This window comes from Chelonoidis abingdonii, chromosome 7 (assembly GCF_003597395.2).
Source record: "Chelonoidis abingdonii isolate Lonesome George chromosome 7, CheloAbing_2.0, whole genome shotgun sequence".
Classification (NCBI taxonomy): Eukaryota; Metazoa; Chordata; order Testudines; family Testudinidae; genus Chelonoidis; species Chelonoidis abingdonii.
The window spans coordinates 58,427,439-58,443,594 of NC_133775.1; the positions used below are offsets into that span (position 1 = coordinate 58,427,439).

General features: G+C 45.6%; 1 protein-coding gene across 1 annotated transcript in view; it reads right to left on the bottom strand.

Annotated features, from left to right (window-relative positions):
• Positions 1-15,147, bottom strand: part of TDRD5 (tudor domain containing 5) — a 31,456-nt gene extending 16,309 nt beyond the window's left edge. Inside the window, exons 1-8 of the mRNA XM_075068286.1 lie at positions 14,916-15,147; positions 12,381-12,781; positions 11,729-11,905; positions 9,462-9,545; positions 7,721-7,777; positions 6,645-6,798; positions 4,813-4,922; positions 2,479-2,699 (exon numbers count right to left, since the gene is read on the bottom strand). Coding sequence (XP_074924387.1) covers positions 2,479-2,699; positions 4,813-4,922; positions 6,645-6,798; positions 7,721-7,777; positions 9,462-9,545; positions 11,729-11,905; positions 12,381-12,781; positions 14,916-15,147 — 1,436 coding nt within the window. The remainder of the gene's footprint in view (positions 1-2,478; positions 2,700-4,812; positions 4,923-6,644; positions 6,799-7,720; positions 7,778-9,461; positions 9,546-11,728; positions 11,906-12,380; positions 12,782-14,915) is intronic.
• Between the last annotated feature and the right edge of the window lie 1,009 nt (positions 15,148-16,156).

Consider the following 16,156-nt stretch of genomic DNA (forward strand, 5'->3'; position numbering starts at 1 on the left):
ATCCTGCAATCCCCATATTCAACAGTATATGGTTGTGATATTTCATAATAAAGCGTGCCTTGCACGGTATCATATGAAAGGTCATGATCTGCTGAAACTCATTGTTCTGTCAAAATATGTATATCATTATGTATGATGTTATAAGATTTTGCTATATGGTTCTTATTGAAACGTGCTATGAGTGTGGGATATGCTCACTGCTAGCCTTCCAGTGACAACAGGGATGGTGACTCACACCCAGATGGGCATTTAATGACCACTGATCAGCATGGGAATTGTAAACAAGAGATTTACAGTTCTGTAAGAGACAGTTGCGCAAGCACCACACAATCGGGATTGCTCAGCTCTGACTCAGCAAGGCCCACCAGGACATGCCTGGACCAGTATCTTTCCAGGGACAGATTGAGAGTATAAAATAAGGGACAGTGGCATCATCAAACCATCTCTTGTCCCTCACCTACGCCGAAGACAACAAGAACAATGGCAAGACAAAGACTAAGAACTGAGGAGATTGGTCTCATGTTGGGAGGGAAATTCAGACTGAGAATTAAGAACCAGAACCTGCCTACAACATTCAGTGAGATGAGAAAAACTGTTTGATTCAATTCTTGCTTAGTCTAAAAGTTTAGGATTTAGATAATGAGTTTACTTTTTGTTTTCTTAAGGTAACTATCTCTGATCTTTGTGCCTACCATTTATAATTAGGGCTACGATTATCACAGAATCCATGACTTCCAGAGACCTCCGTGACATTTTCTGCCCCAAGGCTGGACTACTGTCAGCAGGCAGCAACACAGCTCTCATCGCCTGCTGGTGGAGGCACACAGCAGCTCTGCAGCAGGGGGACCCCAGAGCTTCCTAGGGGTCCCTCAGAGCTCCAATTCCCTCTGGGGAGCTGAGCTCCCCACAGCTGCCCACCCACCAGGGCAGGGATTGGACCCCACAGCAGCCCAGCCACTGTGGGCACTGGACCCTTTCCCTCCCCATTCTGTCTGTGATTTTTACTAAAAATATCCCTGACAGGTCATGGGCTTCTGTGAATTTTTGTATATTGCCTGTGACCTGTCCGTAATTTTTACTGAATATCTCTGACAAAATCTGAGCCGTATTTATAATCACTTAAAATCTATTTTTCTGTAGTTAATAAACTTATCTGAATGTATTATCCTTACTAGTAAGTCTGTCCAAAGTGCTTGTGGAATCTGCTCAGATTACAAAGGCTGGTGCATAGCTACTTTCCTTTGATGAAGGTGCGAACTAATTACTGAGCTTCCATTGTTCAAGAGAAGATCTTGAGCAGTGGAAGACAGTATATTTCTGGGGTGCAATGCTGGGGACTTGGGAGGTTTACTGGTGTTTCCCTGTGTATAGTTCATGAGTTGCATGAATGCTCTCCATGCCACTTAGCTGGGTGTGCCTCTGCATGCTGATGGCTGAGTGATTACAGTGCCTGGAGGAGTTTGCTGCTTGTCACTGGCAAAGCATTGAGAGATGGAGCCCAGGCTGGAGAGTTAAGGGGGCCAGTGATGTTCCAGGTTGCTTGCACAGCAGTATGTAAAAAAGTATACGTAAAAAGTATAGTTAGAGCTGTGTTTCAGAGTTCAGTTTTTAACAGAAGCTGTCAACCTTTATTTTGCTGAAATGTCAAAAAATACCAGAATCTATTTGAATTTTTCATAGTGGTTCAATGAAAAATGAATAGAGAGAATTATAAGCATTTAAAAGTCACCCTATTTGGCAATTTTTCATTAAGATTGTATCACTTTTTTGGTACTCCTTCTGCAAGAAATCTAACACATTCTGGGAGCAGTCCTTTAGTTATTTTCCTGTTCCTCATGCATGAATTCCTAGAATATGAGTTATGCATCAGTAATGATGCTAAAGAGCATTTCATAACTATCCCTGAAAGCAACATGTACCCCAGTCGTAACAACCTTTTACTTAACACAAAACCTTTAGATAATGACTTTCCCAAATGCATGGATAGCATGACAGTCAGATGTGCTGATCTGCTGATACAAAAGCACAGGAAGTAACTGTTAAGGTATTGCCTTACTGTGCAAGTTTGATGAAGCTGGGGTAAGTAGTGCTTTTTGGTATCTGTTAGAGATGGACATGAAAGCCTTAAGGGGTCCTATATCAACAGTGTTGTAGGCAACATGAAAGTGTGAAGTAAGTCCTTTGCCATAACTATTTATTTCCATGCTTTTAAATGTTGGGTGGCTGAAGTGTGTCCTGCTGCAGCCTTAACTGCCACCAAACATAGTTCTTGTTTGCCAGTTATAGAGGAATGAGTAAGTATTAGGCATACATGAACGAGCAGAGTGCATGCACATCTGCACCAACATACCCAAGCCAATACCAACCACAAAAGCAAGCTGGGTGCCACGCTCTCTCAGCAGCATAGCACATGCATACACATTCATGAAGAATCTGCACAGCAGGCCACAGCACAAAGCTGATACAATGCTGTCTCACCTCATCTCAATCATCATGTCCTCCAGCATCTCAGACGTTTCCCTGCTACATATCCGGATGTAGAACTGGTTAGGAGAGATGATGTACTCCACAAAGACACCCACTAGGGTGCTACTGTCCAGTGCAGGGAGACAATAAAGGCTTCTGTCCTGAACAGCATCAGGGGGGATCTCTGGTTCTGCTATCTCCCATGCTAGCTGTAGCTCCTCCACATCCCGATACTGCAGAACCAAGAAAAGGAGTAAAAGGATCTGGTGCTCAGACAGATGGTTAAATGCTGGTGCTGTGGGTGCACTGAACAAGGACAAGCAACCGCCCCATTAAGATAAAACCCAGTGCTGGTGGGGCTTGTCCTAATACCTACTGGAAAGGATTCTAAGTGGCACCGTACAGCCTAAGTCCAGTGCTTAATTTGTAACGAAAGAGGTGCTGGTGCTCGTGCTCAAGCAATAATTTTACTTTGATAAGAAATGTGAGAAGCCCAGAGGTTCCGGGGCTTTGAACTGCCGAGCCTAGAGGTGCAAGGGCTCAGCCCTGGCACAAATTAAGCACTGCTTAAGACCTACTGCAATGCCCTTCCTCTTGAGGTCTTCAAATGACGAGGGCTGGAAGATTTAATTGGAGTGGTTCAGACCCACAATGAAGGAGAAGGAGTGCCTGACTCACCCATTGCAAAGATTCCAATTAACCATTGTGTCTGACTGGCTCAGCAGAGGAGATCTGTCAGCAGAAAGTTCTCTGGGAACAGAGAAATTCCAAGAACTCTCTCTGGTATGTGTTACGCCCACCAAGAAAGCAAATGGGGAACAGATACCTCACACCAGATTTGAGAGTGACCTCTGAACAGCTCCCATCTGGGAGCCTGGAAAATAAGCTATTAAACACAAAAAACTATTTTGTCATCAAAACTTAGAGGCAACCCCAGAAGGGAGAAAGCCAGTCCCCTCCATGAGAGGACTTGACTGAAAAGGTGAACTAAATCTTTTTTGGTTTCATTTAGTTATCTGGGTGCATGCAGTGGCCTGGAGGTAGTGCTTTCTGCTGCCCTACAGAGATTCAGACTCCATCTGTATACACTGCTTCTTGTGCCAGCAAGGAGAGTGTGTGCCAAAGAAGTAACTTCAGGACATGGAGGGTTGAGGCAAGGGAGAAAGAAAGAGAAAGGCACCTCACTTCACCTGGTAGCCATCCCTACTGGACAATGCAGAAGCAAAGCAGATGAGCTCAAAAGATCCCCTGATCAACTACCATAGGTGGAAACTGCATTGTGGGAATAAGGTACTTAACAGAATGAACAAATTCATAAATATTAAGGCTAAAAGGGCCCATTAAGATGCTCTAATCTGACCTCCTGCATAACTAGGGCCTTGCCAAATTCACAGACCATTTTGGTCAATTTCATGGTCATAGGATTTTAAAAATTTGTATATTTCATTATTTCAGTTACTAAAATCTGAAATTTCATGGTGTTTGTAACTGTAGGGGTCCTGACCCAAAAAGGAGTTGTGGGGAAGGGGGGGGGTTGCAAGATTACTGTAGGGGATGCTGTGGTACTTCTACCCTTACCTCTGTGCTGCTGCTGGCAGTGGCCCTACCTTCAGAGCTGGGCAGCTGGAGAGTGATAGCTGCTGTCTGGGAGCCCAGCTCTGAAGGCAGAGCCACCAGCAGCAGCAGCGCAGAAGTAAGAATGGCATGATATGATACTGCCATCATTACTTCTGTGCTGCTGCTGGCTGAGATCTGGCTTCAGAGCTGGGCACCTGGCAAACAGCCACTCCTCTCCCACCACCCAGCTCTGAAGGTAATCACAGAAGTAAGGGTGGCAATACTCTGACCCCCCTAAAATAACCTTGCAACTTCCCTCTGCAACTCCCTTTTGGATCAGGACCCCCAGTTTGAAAAATGCTGGTCTTCCCCATGAAAGCTGTGTAGTATAGGGTAAAAGCACACAAAAGACCAGATTTCATGGTCCATGATGCATTTTTCATGGCTGTGAATTTGTAAGACCCTATTCATAACATGCCAGAGATCCTTACCCAGTATTCTTTGCATCAAGCCCATAGCTTCTTATTTGAGTTACAGCATATCTTTTAGGAAAATATCCCATCTCAGTCTGAAAACTTCAAGTGATGGAGAATCCACAATGTCCATAGGTAAGATGGCTTTGGATAGGCTGGATACAGATGCAGAAAGATTCTAGTGACTCTGCAAGGCTGAGTCTGGCAACAGTACACTCTTGAAGGGATATTTAAATCCCCAGCAGCCAGCCACACAAATCACAGCTTTCAAACCTGAAAAGCACCCCTGGTCATTACATTATTGAAAGACACTCACTGGTTTCACTGTCTTTTTTACCACATCGAATACTTGGCTTTTTTTCAGGTCCAGAGCCTCCGCGTTCTCAGAATGGAAATCCCAGCTGGAGACCTTGAGCTCAGCAGCACCTAGTGAAAATGTCAAAGAATCAGACTGACAGATCTCATCCTTTGATTGCTTATCTAATGGAACCAAATGTGCTCTGTTAGAGGATGAAACTCACACTTGTCTTAAAAGCTAGAGCTGTAACTTTCCAAGGCTCCATCTACATTCAGGAAATTTACCTTTGCTCTTACTCTAGCGCAAATATGTTGCACTGAAGTAATGCAGGGCTTACACAAGTGTGACTTAACCCAATAAAGAAATTGCCGCTCGCGTAACTACATCAAGATAATTACACCTGCACAAATTCCCAATGTAGACACACCATACTGCTGTAAAACAGGGCTTACAATGCCACAGTTTATACTGCTAAGTCACACTACACTGATATCAATTTCTTTAGCGTACAGACGCTCCCCAGGTTACGCAAACCCGACTTTTGAAATGCGCACTTATGGAAAAAGTTCCATACGTTCTGTATGCTTTTTTTTTTTCTGGCGTCTATAAATATTGGGTATACGTTCCTGACTTATGCAAAATTCGACTTACGCAAGGCATTCCGGAATGGAATGGAACGCTTGCGTAAGTTGGGGAGCGTCTGTAGATAAGGCCCTAAGAAAGGAAGGAGAACACATCCATTTGGGCTTCAGAAAGCAATGAGAAAAAGAACTGATGTACATCAAGATACAAAAGCAGAAACACTAAAAAACTCTTTCCTTGCCCAGTGGCACATGCTACAAAACTCATTGATAAAAACTTCCCTCCTGAACCCACAACAAAAAGGTTTCAAAAATATCTGCATTAAAGCATAATCTGCAAGATGCCAACAAAGCAAGCTTCCCTCCACAGAGAAGAGAAGGAGAAGCAGATGATTTGCCTTCACAATTCAAATGGACAGCACTTTTACCACACACTTTCCACTGCTGTGATACTGGTCGCAGATTCCAATACTTGCAGCAGAATCTAATCTTTGATTTAAAATAAATAAATAAATAAATAAAGGGGGAGGGGTGGCTAGCCTTTATTGTGAAAATACTCTCTGGCAATGAACCTAAGCCAGGGATCAGCAACGTTTCAGAATTGTTGTGCCAAGTCTTCATTTATTCACTCTAACTGAAGGTTTCGTGTGCCAGTAATGCATTTTAACATTTTTAGAAGGTCTTTTTCTATAAGTCTATAATATATAACTAAACTACTGTATGTAAAGTAAATAGGGTTTTTAAAATGTTTAAGAAGCTTCATTTAAAATTAAAACAAAACACAGAGCCCCCCGGATCAGTAGCCAGGACCCGGGCAGTGTGAGTGCCACTGAAAAATCAGCTCGCGTACCACCTTCGGCACACGTGCCATAGATTGCCTACCCCGATCTATGCTATTCTGTTTTCTTGACAGCCTCAGACAGTAATTCTAAAACAGATGTGAAGTCCCCCCATTCATCTCAATAGGTTTTTAACTTTGAATATAAATGTCAAATCTAAGAGTTTCACTCAGGCTTGACAAATCCACTCACCAATGGTAAGAAATGAGCAAAGCTCCTAGTGTGTAATGCTGCATCGTGCTCTGAACGCTACTCTGTTTAGACCAAGGTGATGAATTGCATGATGAGACTTGTAGACACTGTTTCTCTTTTACAGATCCCATTTTTAAGGGACCCTGCTGTACATCTTCGTTGGTAACATCTGTCCCACCAGCAGTATTTTGATGACTCCTGCCCTACAGTGAAACATGGACATACAAACCTCACTTACCATCTGCTAAGCACTTGGATTCAAGATCAAAGACCAGCCAGTCTTGTCCGCCTTCCTTGCGCTCAACATAGAGAATATCATTAAGGGCCCCAACGAACTCCATCACATTTAAGAACCCCAGCTCCTTCACGGACAGCTTCTGTTTAAAACGTGCCTGTTGCCAGAAAAGAAGAGTTTTACAAGGCATATTCTACTGCCTTAAAAAAAACTGCGAACACACCATTCTAAAGGGAGTTACAAGTATGGGGAGGAAAAAGATTCCAAAGCTATAAAAACAGTTCAATGGTATCTTTTAAACAGAACTGTTTCACAGTCAGGACTATAAGCTGGTACAAATCATATCCAGATGACTTGCAACCTTCTCATTCTTGATGTTGGACATGGAATGCAGCACTCCACAGCGCATCAATTACAATGTTCATTGCTATGTAACAGACACATACCTGATCCCTAAAACCAGACATAGGATGTAGATTTACATTTTGCATATCTAATAATTTTGTTAAACGACCAAAGAATGTGTTTCGCTTGAACACATGACTATAGATAGAAGCCTGCACCCAGACAGAACGAGCTTGAACACTAGTTCCCTAATATTAGTGGAGCTGCTCCTCAATAGCAAAAACAAAATTAGACTATTTCTCAAAATACATATATTCAGTTCTCTTAAGCTTCTTAAGAAGGGTATTTCATTTACTTACAGGATTCCACAAAGATTAGAAAAATCAATATTTCAGCCTCTGTGGCCTGCCTCAAGATTAGTTAAATAAAATACCCTTTTAAAACTGTTTAAGAGAATTATTGGGGTAATTAAGTTTTGGGGGAATATTCCTATTTCCTCTTTGTCAGCATGTGAATGGACATGAGTTAGGCGACATCATCTTAGCTCCTACGGATATTGATCTTCACCATAGCGCCAACACAGAGTTGGCACCCTCTTCTGGAGGGGACCTGCACTGAAAAGAGGAAACTGCTCTATCAGAGCTGAGAGAGAAGCTTACAGAGATCTACATGTACTATGCCCAGCTTTAACCAAACTGAACAAAGACTCCCTACCTGCTAGAGGCAAAACTTACCTCAAACTCACCAGGTAGCTTAGAAGCAAGCAAACCCTCAGGATACTGGGCTGCAACCTACATGATAGGAAAAGACACATCATAACCAGACAGTTGTGTACCTGGACCTTAGGTGAAAGAGAGAGTAAGAATAGGCTTCATACTGCAACACAGACAACTAAACAGCATGTTATGCGTGCAAAACAAGTACTTATAGAAAGTCAGGGGCCCTAGCTTTTTAATAACATGCACTTTAATACTAGCCCCTGTGGCTAGACGTGTTGGACCTTCTATCTGTCACTGCCCTCAATTAGCAGTGCTTTGCCACTTATCCAGAACCTCAGACTTGCATAACTTAATTTCTGAGGGTACATATAAACTGGAAAGAGAGGAAAGGACAACAGTTAGCATGTGTATGTTTGGAATTCATGGCCCCACACAGTGAAACGAGCAGGAGGAGCAAATGGAAGAGCCCTTTAAATGATCTGCATTTTGCATTTGACCTGTTGGCCTCAGCTGTGGCCACAGACCCTGCTAGAAGATACAGAAAGTGCACCCAGAGCCTACTCGGTTACAAGAGAGAATTTCAGTGAAAAGTATCTACTTTGGCATGGATTCATCTGTTCCAATCAGCAAGTCCACACATCTCTGAACTGTGTGCAGAGAGAAGCTCTACTGTATACAAGGATTATGAGCATTCCACATTGTAGAATAGCTGCAAGGATCAAAAGTCTAATTCCCAGCTAAATAATCTAGGCCAGTGGTTTTGAAGACCTTTTCCATACCTTTACCTTCTTTTCCAAAAAGGCATCATCCTAACACCCCTAGCCAAATCTAGCCAAAAACCCCTCTCCCACTTAGCAATATAGTAAGGACAAAGTAGTCATGCCTCCCATATCTACCTGTTCACCACCTCCAGGTTCAGAACCCGACCCAGATAGCTATGCTGAGAAGCCTCAATTAGCAGCCCACCACTGTATTTCAGTGTGCTTAAGCGTACCCATAACATGAAAGGTACTGTCCACACTTATAGGAAGATGGTGAGCTCTTTAGTACATGAAGTATCTGTAAAATTTCAGTTGTTGTGAAGGGGAACAGTTCAAGACACTAGCAGTAAAAGAGAGAATAGTAGATTATTCTCCAATGTGATCTCACTCCCCCTAAATACACACATTTAAATACTCTATAGGGCTTCTCCACCTTTCATAGGTTCTGGTTCTGCACAAGCATCAGGATTCATAGATAGCCTGGAAAAACCCAGCAGAGAATACAGATTATCTGATGCCAAAGACAGAGGAAACATATTACTGACCCCACATCATCTTCCCTAATTTACCTGTAACCACCAAGTCTACTGAGAAGCACTTGTGGTGTTCCTTGATCATAGGGCTTTAGGCCACGTCTATACGACGCGCCATTTCGGCGCGTTAAAATCGAAAGCTCTGGGTTCGATATATGCATCTCGTCTAGACGGGGATATATCGAACCCAGAGCACCCTTACATCGATTCCGGAACTCCACCAAAACAAACGGAGTTCCGGATTCGACTTTGCGAGCCGCGCACATCGATTCGGCGCGGTGAAGACGGGTGAGTAACTCGATTTTAGATATTCGATTTCAGCTACACTATTCCCGTAGCTGAAATTGCGTATCTAAAATCGAATTTCACGCGTCATGTAGATGGGGCCTTAGACATGCTAATGTCTAAATGCTTCTTCCTGCCCAAAGCTTAGAGACATTTCCAGATATGAACAACACTTACAACTCGGATCTTCTCTTTGAGTTCTGAGCTGACTGTCCCTCCGGCTCCCTTCTGTGCAAAGATCATCTTAATATCCTTCTCCAACTTCAAAGAAAAAGCCAAAAATCATACTAAGAACAAAAAGGTGAATTCCAAGGCTCAAGAAAACTCATATCAATTGCGCAATCAAGGGGGCAATAATTACAATAAAAGATTTGTTTATTAGTGGAAATTACATAGAGATTAGGATTGCATGTCAGCATCTAGCAAAGAATTTTTAAAACACACTGCATGCATAAGATGCACAACCATTAACTCTAAAACTGCTCAGATACAGGGCACTTGGAATGTCTAGTAGTTCTTGCCCTCCATAATCTCTGGTGACTATTCTGTAGCTTGCCAATACTGATGATGGGTCTTGCTGTGATGCAGGGGTCTCCAATTAATTATTGCTTACATTTGCCATTATACTACCGGTGTTGCACCACCTCATCATAAAGCAGACTTCATGCCAGCCATAAGCAGGGCCATCCCTAGCCATTTTGGTGCCCTATGCAACCCCACCGGGGGTTGGCTGGCCCCAGGCCTCCACAGGCGGGGAGAGGGAGACAGTTTGGGAGATGGGGGGGGACCACGCCTCAGCACAAGCCAGCAGAGTGCAGCCGGTTGGGCCCAGGTCGTGCTACTTCCTGCCACCCAGCAAGTACAGGGCAGGCTCAACCCCTCACCCATGGGGCAGTGGGAAGTGGAGTGACCCAGCCACAGCCCACTCCACTCTGCTCCCCTGGCTCCCAGCCTTGGGGCTTAGGGAGCAGGGGGGAACTGCACCCCAGCACTCAGCAGCGGTGCAGCTGGGAGCCAGGGGAGCGGAGCAGGCTAGGGCCGGGTCACTCTGCTTATTGCCACCGATGAGTGCAGGCCCGACCCCTGCTGCAGACCTCAGGGGAGTGAGGGAAGAGCTGGGGCAGAGCAGGGGCAGGGGCTTTGGGGAAGGAGTAGAGGCGGGCAGGGCTTGGGCGGAGCAGGGGCAGGAGCTGGAGCAGCATTTGGTGCCCCAAATTTCCTGGTGCCCTACACAGTTGTGTACTTTGCACATGGGTAGGTACAACCCTGGCCATAAGCAAGCTTTCTGGAGCTCTCAGAACATCTCACACACTTTCTTTCATTCTTCCTTTGTCCCTAAGGCTCTTGCCATGGCATATGAGCCTTCTAGCAGGAACTAATTATACTGCAGCCTATTACAGTTCTGGATCAGTTCCCTCCCACAGCCTACACTTCATCCAAACCTCCCTGCAAAACCTAACCTTTGTATTTTTTCCCCACTCATGTCTATGCATCTACCCTCATGCTGTCCCCTACATACAGAACTCTCTCTCTCTCATTTGCTAAATGACCCTCTTAGGTGTGAAGTATTATTCATTTCAAATCCCTCCTTAACACATGCTGCTCCATTAGTACATCAACAATGATCTAAAATAATCCACACCACCTCCCATTTGTACCATTAACCACTGTATTAATTGTGGGTCAGTACTGAATTGTCTGTGCCTGATCACCTAGGTAAGCACACTGGGGTGAGGAGAGTGAGTATCTTCCTTTGTCTGAATATTGCCTAGCACACAGAACTCAACAACAATGGCTGGCCTTTGGACCAAGCCCTTCCCTGGTGCTAATAAACGGTCCAGTTATATGCTACCTCAGCACAGAGCCCATCAGGACCAGAAAGGACATGTGAAATAGTGTCTTTCAGTTTTGGCATTACCTGGAAAAGTTTCCATTCTTTTTTGTCCTTGGGAGGCAGTATATCTAGTAGTCTGAGCAAAGTACAAGAATTCAAGGCTCCTGGTTTCTACTCCTTTCTCTATGAGATTCTGTGTGACCTAGGACAAGTGACTTAACCACAATGTACCTCAGTTTCCACATGTGTAAAGTGGGAATAGTTACCATGGCTTATCTACCCTCACAGGAGGGTTATGAGGCTTAATGTTAAGTGGTCTGAGATCTTTGAGTGGAAGGCACTCTATCATTAGGTAACATTACAGGAATTGGCCAATGGGTGATCTGTAACAGGAGTACAGAGATTTTGCATATCAGAAACAGGATTCTGATAGCCCACTGGATTCCCATGCCAATATCAATTTGTTTTCAGATTAGTGCAACAGGAAACAATTTAGAAAACCTTGTTTTGCCTTGTACTGATGATACACTATATCCCAGAAACAATTACATTATTAAATGACTCTGCTTAAGGATAAGAGACCCCACAGCTCACTACTTCAGTTACTTACTTGTTTCAGTCTCTCACCACAGTTCCCTACTGCTGCTTCCACTGGCTCTGATCCCCATTTTGGTGTTTCAAGGCTCTCTGTACATAAGACAGATCCTGGAGGGGGTGTCCTAACTGCAGGTGGTAGCAGAGAATCAGGCTTGGCCTGCTCTGCTTTCTTTGGCTGAATCATCATCATCTTACCTTAAGCAGAGAAGAGGTTTATACATGGCATTAATCAAACTACGTGAACATGCAGATCACAGTTTTTCATTGCCCTGTCAAGCCAGCAGGCAATGTTGGGCTCACACCAATGTTTATCCATTTCCACAACAAAGAGGCAACCTTTGTCATATTAATAAAAGCTATCTATAGAGTATACACTTCCGATTAGCTAAACTTGCCCCTCTCCATCCATCTACCCTGGAGAACACAGAGGAGGAACCATGTAATAAAGTCCCAAGTCATACAGAGCCAGAACCCTTTGGCACTGGGCTGGGCACACAGCTGTGGCAGCAGCACCACTGCAGCCCTCCTGCGTGTGAATCCTAAAGGATGGGTGCTAGTGCAGCCAGTGGAGACCTAGGCCCTTTCAGCTGAAACACGGTCTGCTTGAAAAAAAAGTGACAATATGTGCTAATCAGAACTACCTGCCCCAAGTTAAATACATATACAGCCTCACCCTGTGACAGCTTTTCCTGCTGTGGCTTAACTGAGGGGCTTTCCTTCAGGGTCAGCAGAGAGCCCGCCCTGGTCTGCTCAATGGCAATGATATCAGAGGCTGCGCTCAGCACTTCAATCATGGACAAGAATCCATAGCGCGTATACTGGAATGTCCGTCCAAAACGCCTGGCGAAGGCCTTATCAAAATCTGAGAGCAAGACTGGGGACAGACTCAGCAGGTCTTTCAGCTCACTCTTCACCATAGCTGGCAGGATAGGAGGGGTCCGGCCCCGCCGGGGCAGGCGGGGGCGAGAGAAGGCATTTGTTCTTCGCATGATATTTTGCGCCTTAGAACTGGTCCTCTGCTTGGCAACCAAACTTGCCAACCCCCTGGTGGTCTCATCTGCAATGACTAAAGAAGCAGAAAAATAGTTAAAGCTGTGTTGGGTAATGCTCTTCCTCTCTCCCCTTTCCCTTTTACTTGCCCCTTTCTGAGGAAACAGTCCTCTTCAAAGAGCAAATTGCACTACTCAGTTATTGCTGAACTCTACCATTAATGATGGAAAGCACAGTAACTTACAGCTTTTATCTTCCCCCCCTTAGTCAGTCTGGATCAGCTTTAACATCCCATAGAGGACAATGTGTCAGCATCATGATCTCAGCAGATCATGATCCAAGCAGAAAGGGCTACTGAGTCTACTAAGTGCTTGAACAGCAGATCATACGAGAGAACCCAGATATTGTAGAAGGCTGTGCTGGCCGCTCAATAGATGGCACCCTTCCCTGTGAGCCAGTATTGCAACAAAACCCTACTGGACCTTTTGATAGTGCTACAGCACAATGCGCTTTACTGGAGCTACAGCCTTTCGAAAAAGATGTAAAGCCAAGACCCTAACCACCTGTCAGCATGGCATTTTTCACAATGTTAAAGGTGTTAGCAACAGTGTCCTGGACTAATTCCAATTTGTGCAGTTACATTCTACCTAAACTGACTTTCCAATTTCAATCAGATACAGCATTCTTTTTTCACTGCCCTACACTGATGCAGATACTGAAGCTAAACTGCACAACTATTTGATAAAGTGATCCCTGTATATACATAGCTGGTGCCAATTCACGGCAACTGCATGTGTATTTCCCCCTTGTGCTCCAGCAAGGGCACCCACTCTTGACTCCCAGCTCCTCACCTCTCTTGGGCACAGACTCATATCTCTTTCCCTCCTGACAGGGGTTTTTCCAGGCTGCAGTTCCCTAGTAAGTCAGACTGCTTAAGCAGGTCTCCATCTGTGCTTTGCCTTCTCACCAGCGGCTACAAACAGTGTAATTGCCCACAGTTATAAGTTACCACACAGCCCTTTCTAAGCAAGCACATTCATTGTTAAGCTGAAAAACTATTAAAACAATAAAAGAACCTACCCACTATGCAAATAAGCTTATTAGCGATCAACCTGAACTTGAGCAAGAGTTCTAGTAGGTGATTGCTCCTTCGAACCCCACTATGGGGCTTTTCCGTGGTTACAACAGCTGTTTGCTCAAAACACACACATTCATAGATTGGCCTTTCCTTTATACTGCTTGTGTCTTTGCGTTTGAGAGGCCATGCATACGTCAGTCAGACAATGGCACTCTCCTTTGGGAATAGCATCAAAAAGTTGGGTCCAGAGGAGGCACTCTGCATTCACCTCCTCCCAGGTATTTCCTAGAAAACCCACTTAACTTTGTTCCAAAAGATCCTTCTTGTCTGGCATATTGTTTAAGAGTCCTTTGAAACTCAACACTTCTCAGAGTATATATTGGCCAAGTCTTTCCTTCCAAGAGAAGTTGCATACAATCCCACAATAATACAGTACAATACAATAATACAAACTTTGCATTTATAATACAGTGGACTCCAAAGCTATTTAACCTTAATTCAATATCATCAGGAAATTGCCATATCTGTCACCACTTACACGGTGCTTTGGGAGGCCTCAAATTAAGCACTTATCTACATGCCTTTAAAACAAGCCAGCACCACCAGTGAGAGCTGATGTTATTAATACTAAACCGTGAATACCCTCAGTTATAGGGAGCACACAGCCAGCCTTGCAAGATCTCTCTGGACTGATGGATTGGTATTATGGAGCTTACCAAAGAATTCTACGAACATTTTTGGAGACCAAGCTATGCTCTCCCAGCATTTCCACATCACCCCTCATTTCTTAAAAAAAGATTTTAAAATGTCAAGTCATCCTCCCCCTGAGGCTGCTTGCCTCTTCAATTTTGCAAAACTCACTCTTCCCAAAACAGTGCTGCTGCTGCTGATGATGATGATCATTCCAAAGACTCTGCTCCCAAAGGTGAGGAAACAAGAAATAAGCAGGATCTGGATAACTTCCTCCACGTCCAAATACTCCACATCCAGGGTCCACAAGCTACTACAGCCTTGTATCATGCACATACAGACTACAAGTACAGCATGAGACTGTTCTACTGAATGTCTTCCCATGCTAGGGTGAGGGTTCCCAAGTCATTTGCTCCTCTTCCCAGGAAAGTCACGCACCCACCTTTCAGTACAACACAGCCATCTCTACAGGAGCAGATACTGACGACATCGGGCATGTCCTTCACCAGCTCCATGGTGGATCGGTAGCCCAACATGCGCAATGGGAGAGGTTTGCCGATCATAGTCAGGTACTCCTGCTCCAGCTGCACTGGGGTCAGGCCCTCTTTGACAGCCATTAGCAGCGACCTCACCTCTTTCCTCAGCAAGTCCATGAGGTGCTCTTGGTCCGACATGTTTGCACTAGGGGAGAGACAGAGTGAGCAGAGAGCGCAGCTTCCAGCAGGGAGAAGAGGCACTGGAACCACCTCAGTGATGGACTTTTATAGCAAGCCCCAGAGACAGGCAAGCGGGGGGGGGGGGTAGAAGAGCAGGAGAAAAGGGGGGTAAGGGAGGGAGTCTGCCAGCACCAAGAGTGCAGCACAACAGCCCTTGCCCCACAGTTACTGCCCCTGCATCAGCCTGTCCCCTTCTCCCCAGAATCACTGCCCCTCTGCAGTTATTGCCCCCTCAGAATTACTGCTCCTCCCCCCACGAAATTACTGTCCCTCATGCAATTACTGCCCCTCCCTCACCCCCGCGGTTACTGCCACTGTGTCTCCCTGTCCCTCCCCCCACCCAGCTAGCGCCCCCTCTGCTGTTACCGCCCCTCCCCCATGGCGATTCCTGCCCCAAGTCCTCCTCCCTCCCTTTCCCCCAGAATGGCCCGGCCCGGCCCCGCCCCACCGCGGGCTCGGGCTGTGTCCTCGCGTCCGGGTCGTTCCCTCACGTGGTGCCCACCCTGTGCGCCTGCGCACAAACACCCCGCCCCTGTGTCCTCCCACCAGACCATAGGGCGGTGCCTGAGGGGCGTTCGACCAGGAAGACCATAGAGAGCCGCGGAGGGACGCTAGAGCTTCACCAGCGGCACATAATGCCACCCAGTGGTGCGAGCGAGGTACTGCGCTGAGGCAGCCCTCCCCCTGCTGGGGCTGGGCCAGCCTTCCATAGGTGGGAGCTGCCCATGGGGCGGGGGCGGGGTTCCTACACAGGTCCTGTGGGGGAGCAGCCAGGGCTGAGTTCCATCCCAGGTGACAGGCATCCATAGTACAGACACACCCCCAAAGTTGTACTGAGTGGTCCCTTTGCTGAGCTCCCGTCTGACCCTTCGGGCCACCCCATGCATGTCCCACGGAGCCATGTCCTACTGCGCCTTGCTAGCTGTGCCCATCCTGGTAACTCAACCTCGTGAGGCACAAAGCAAAA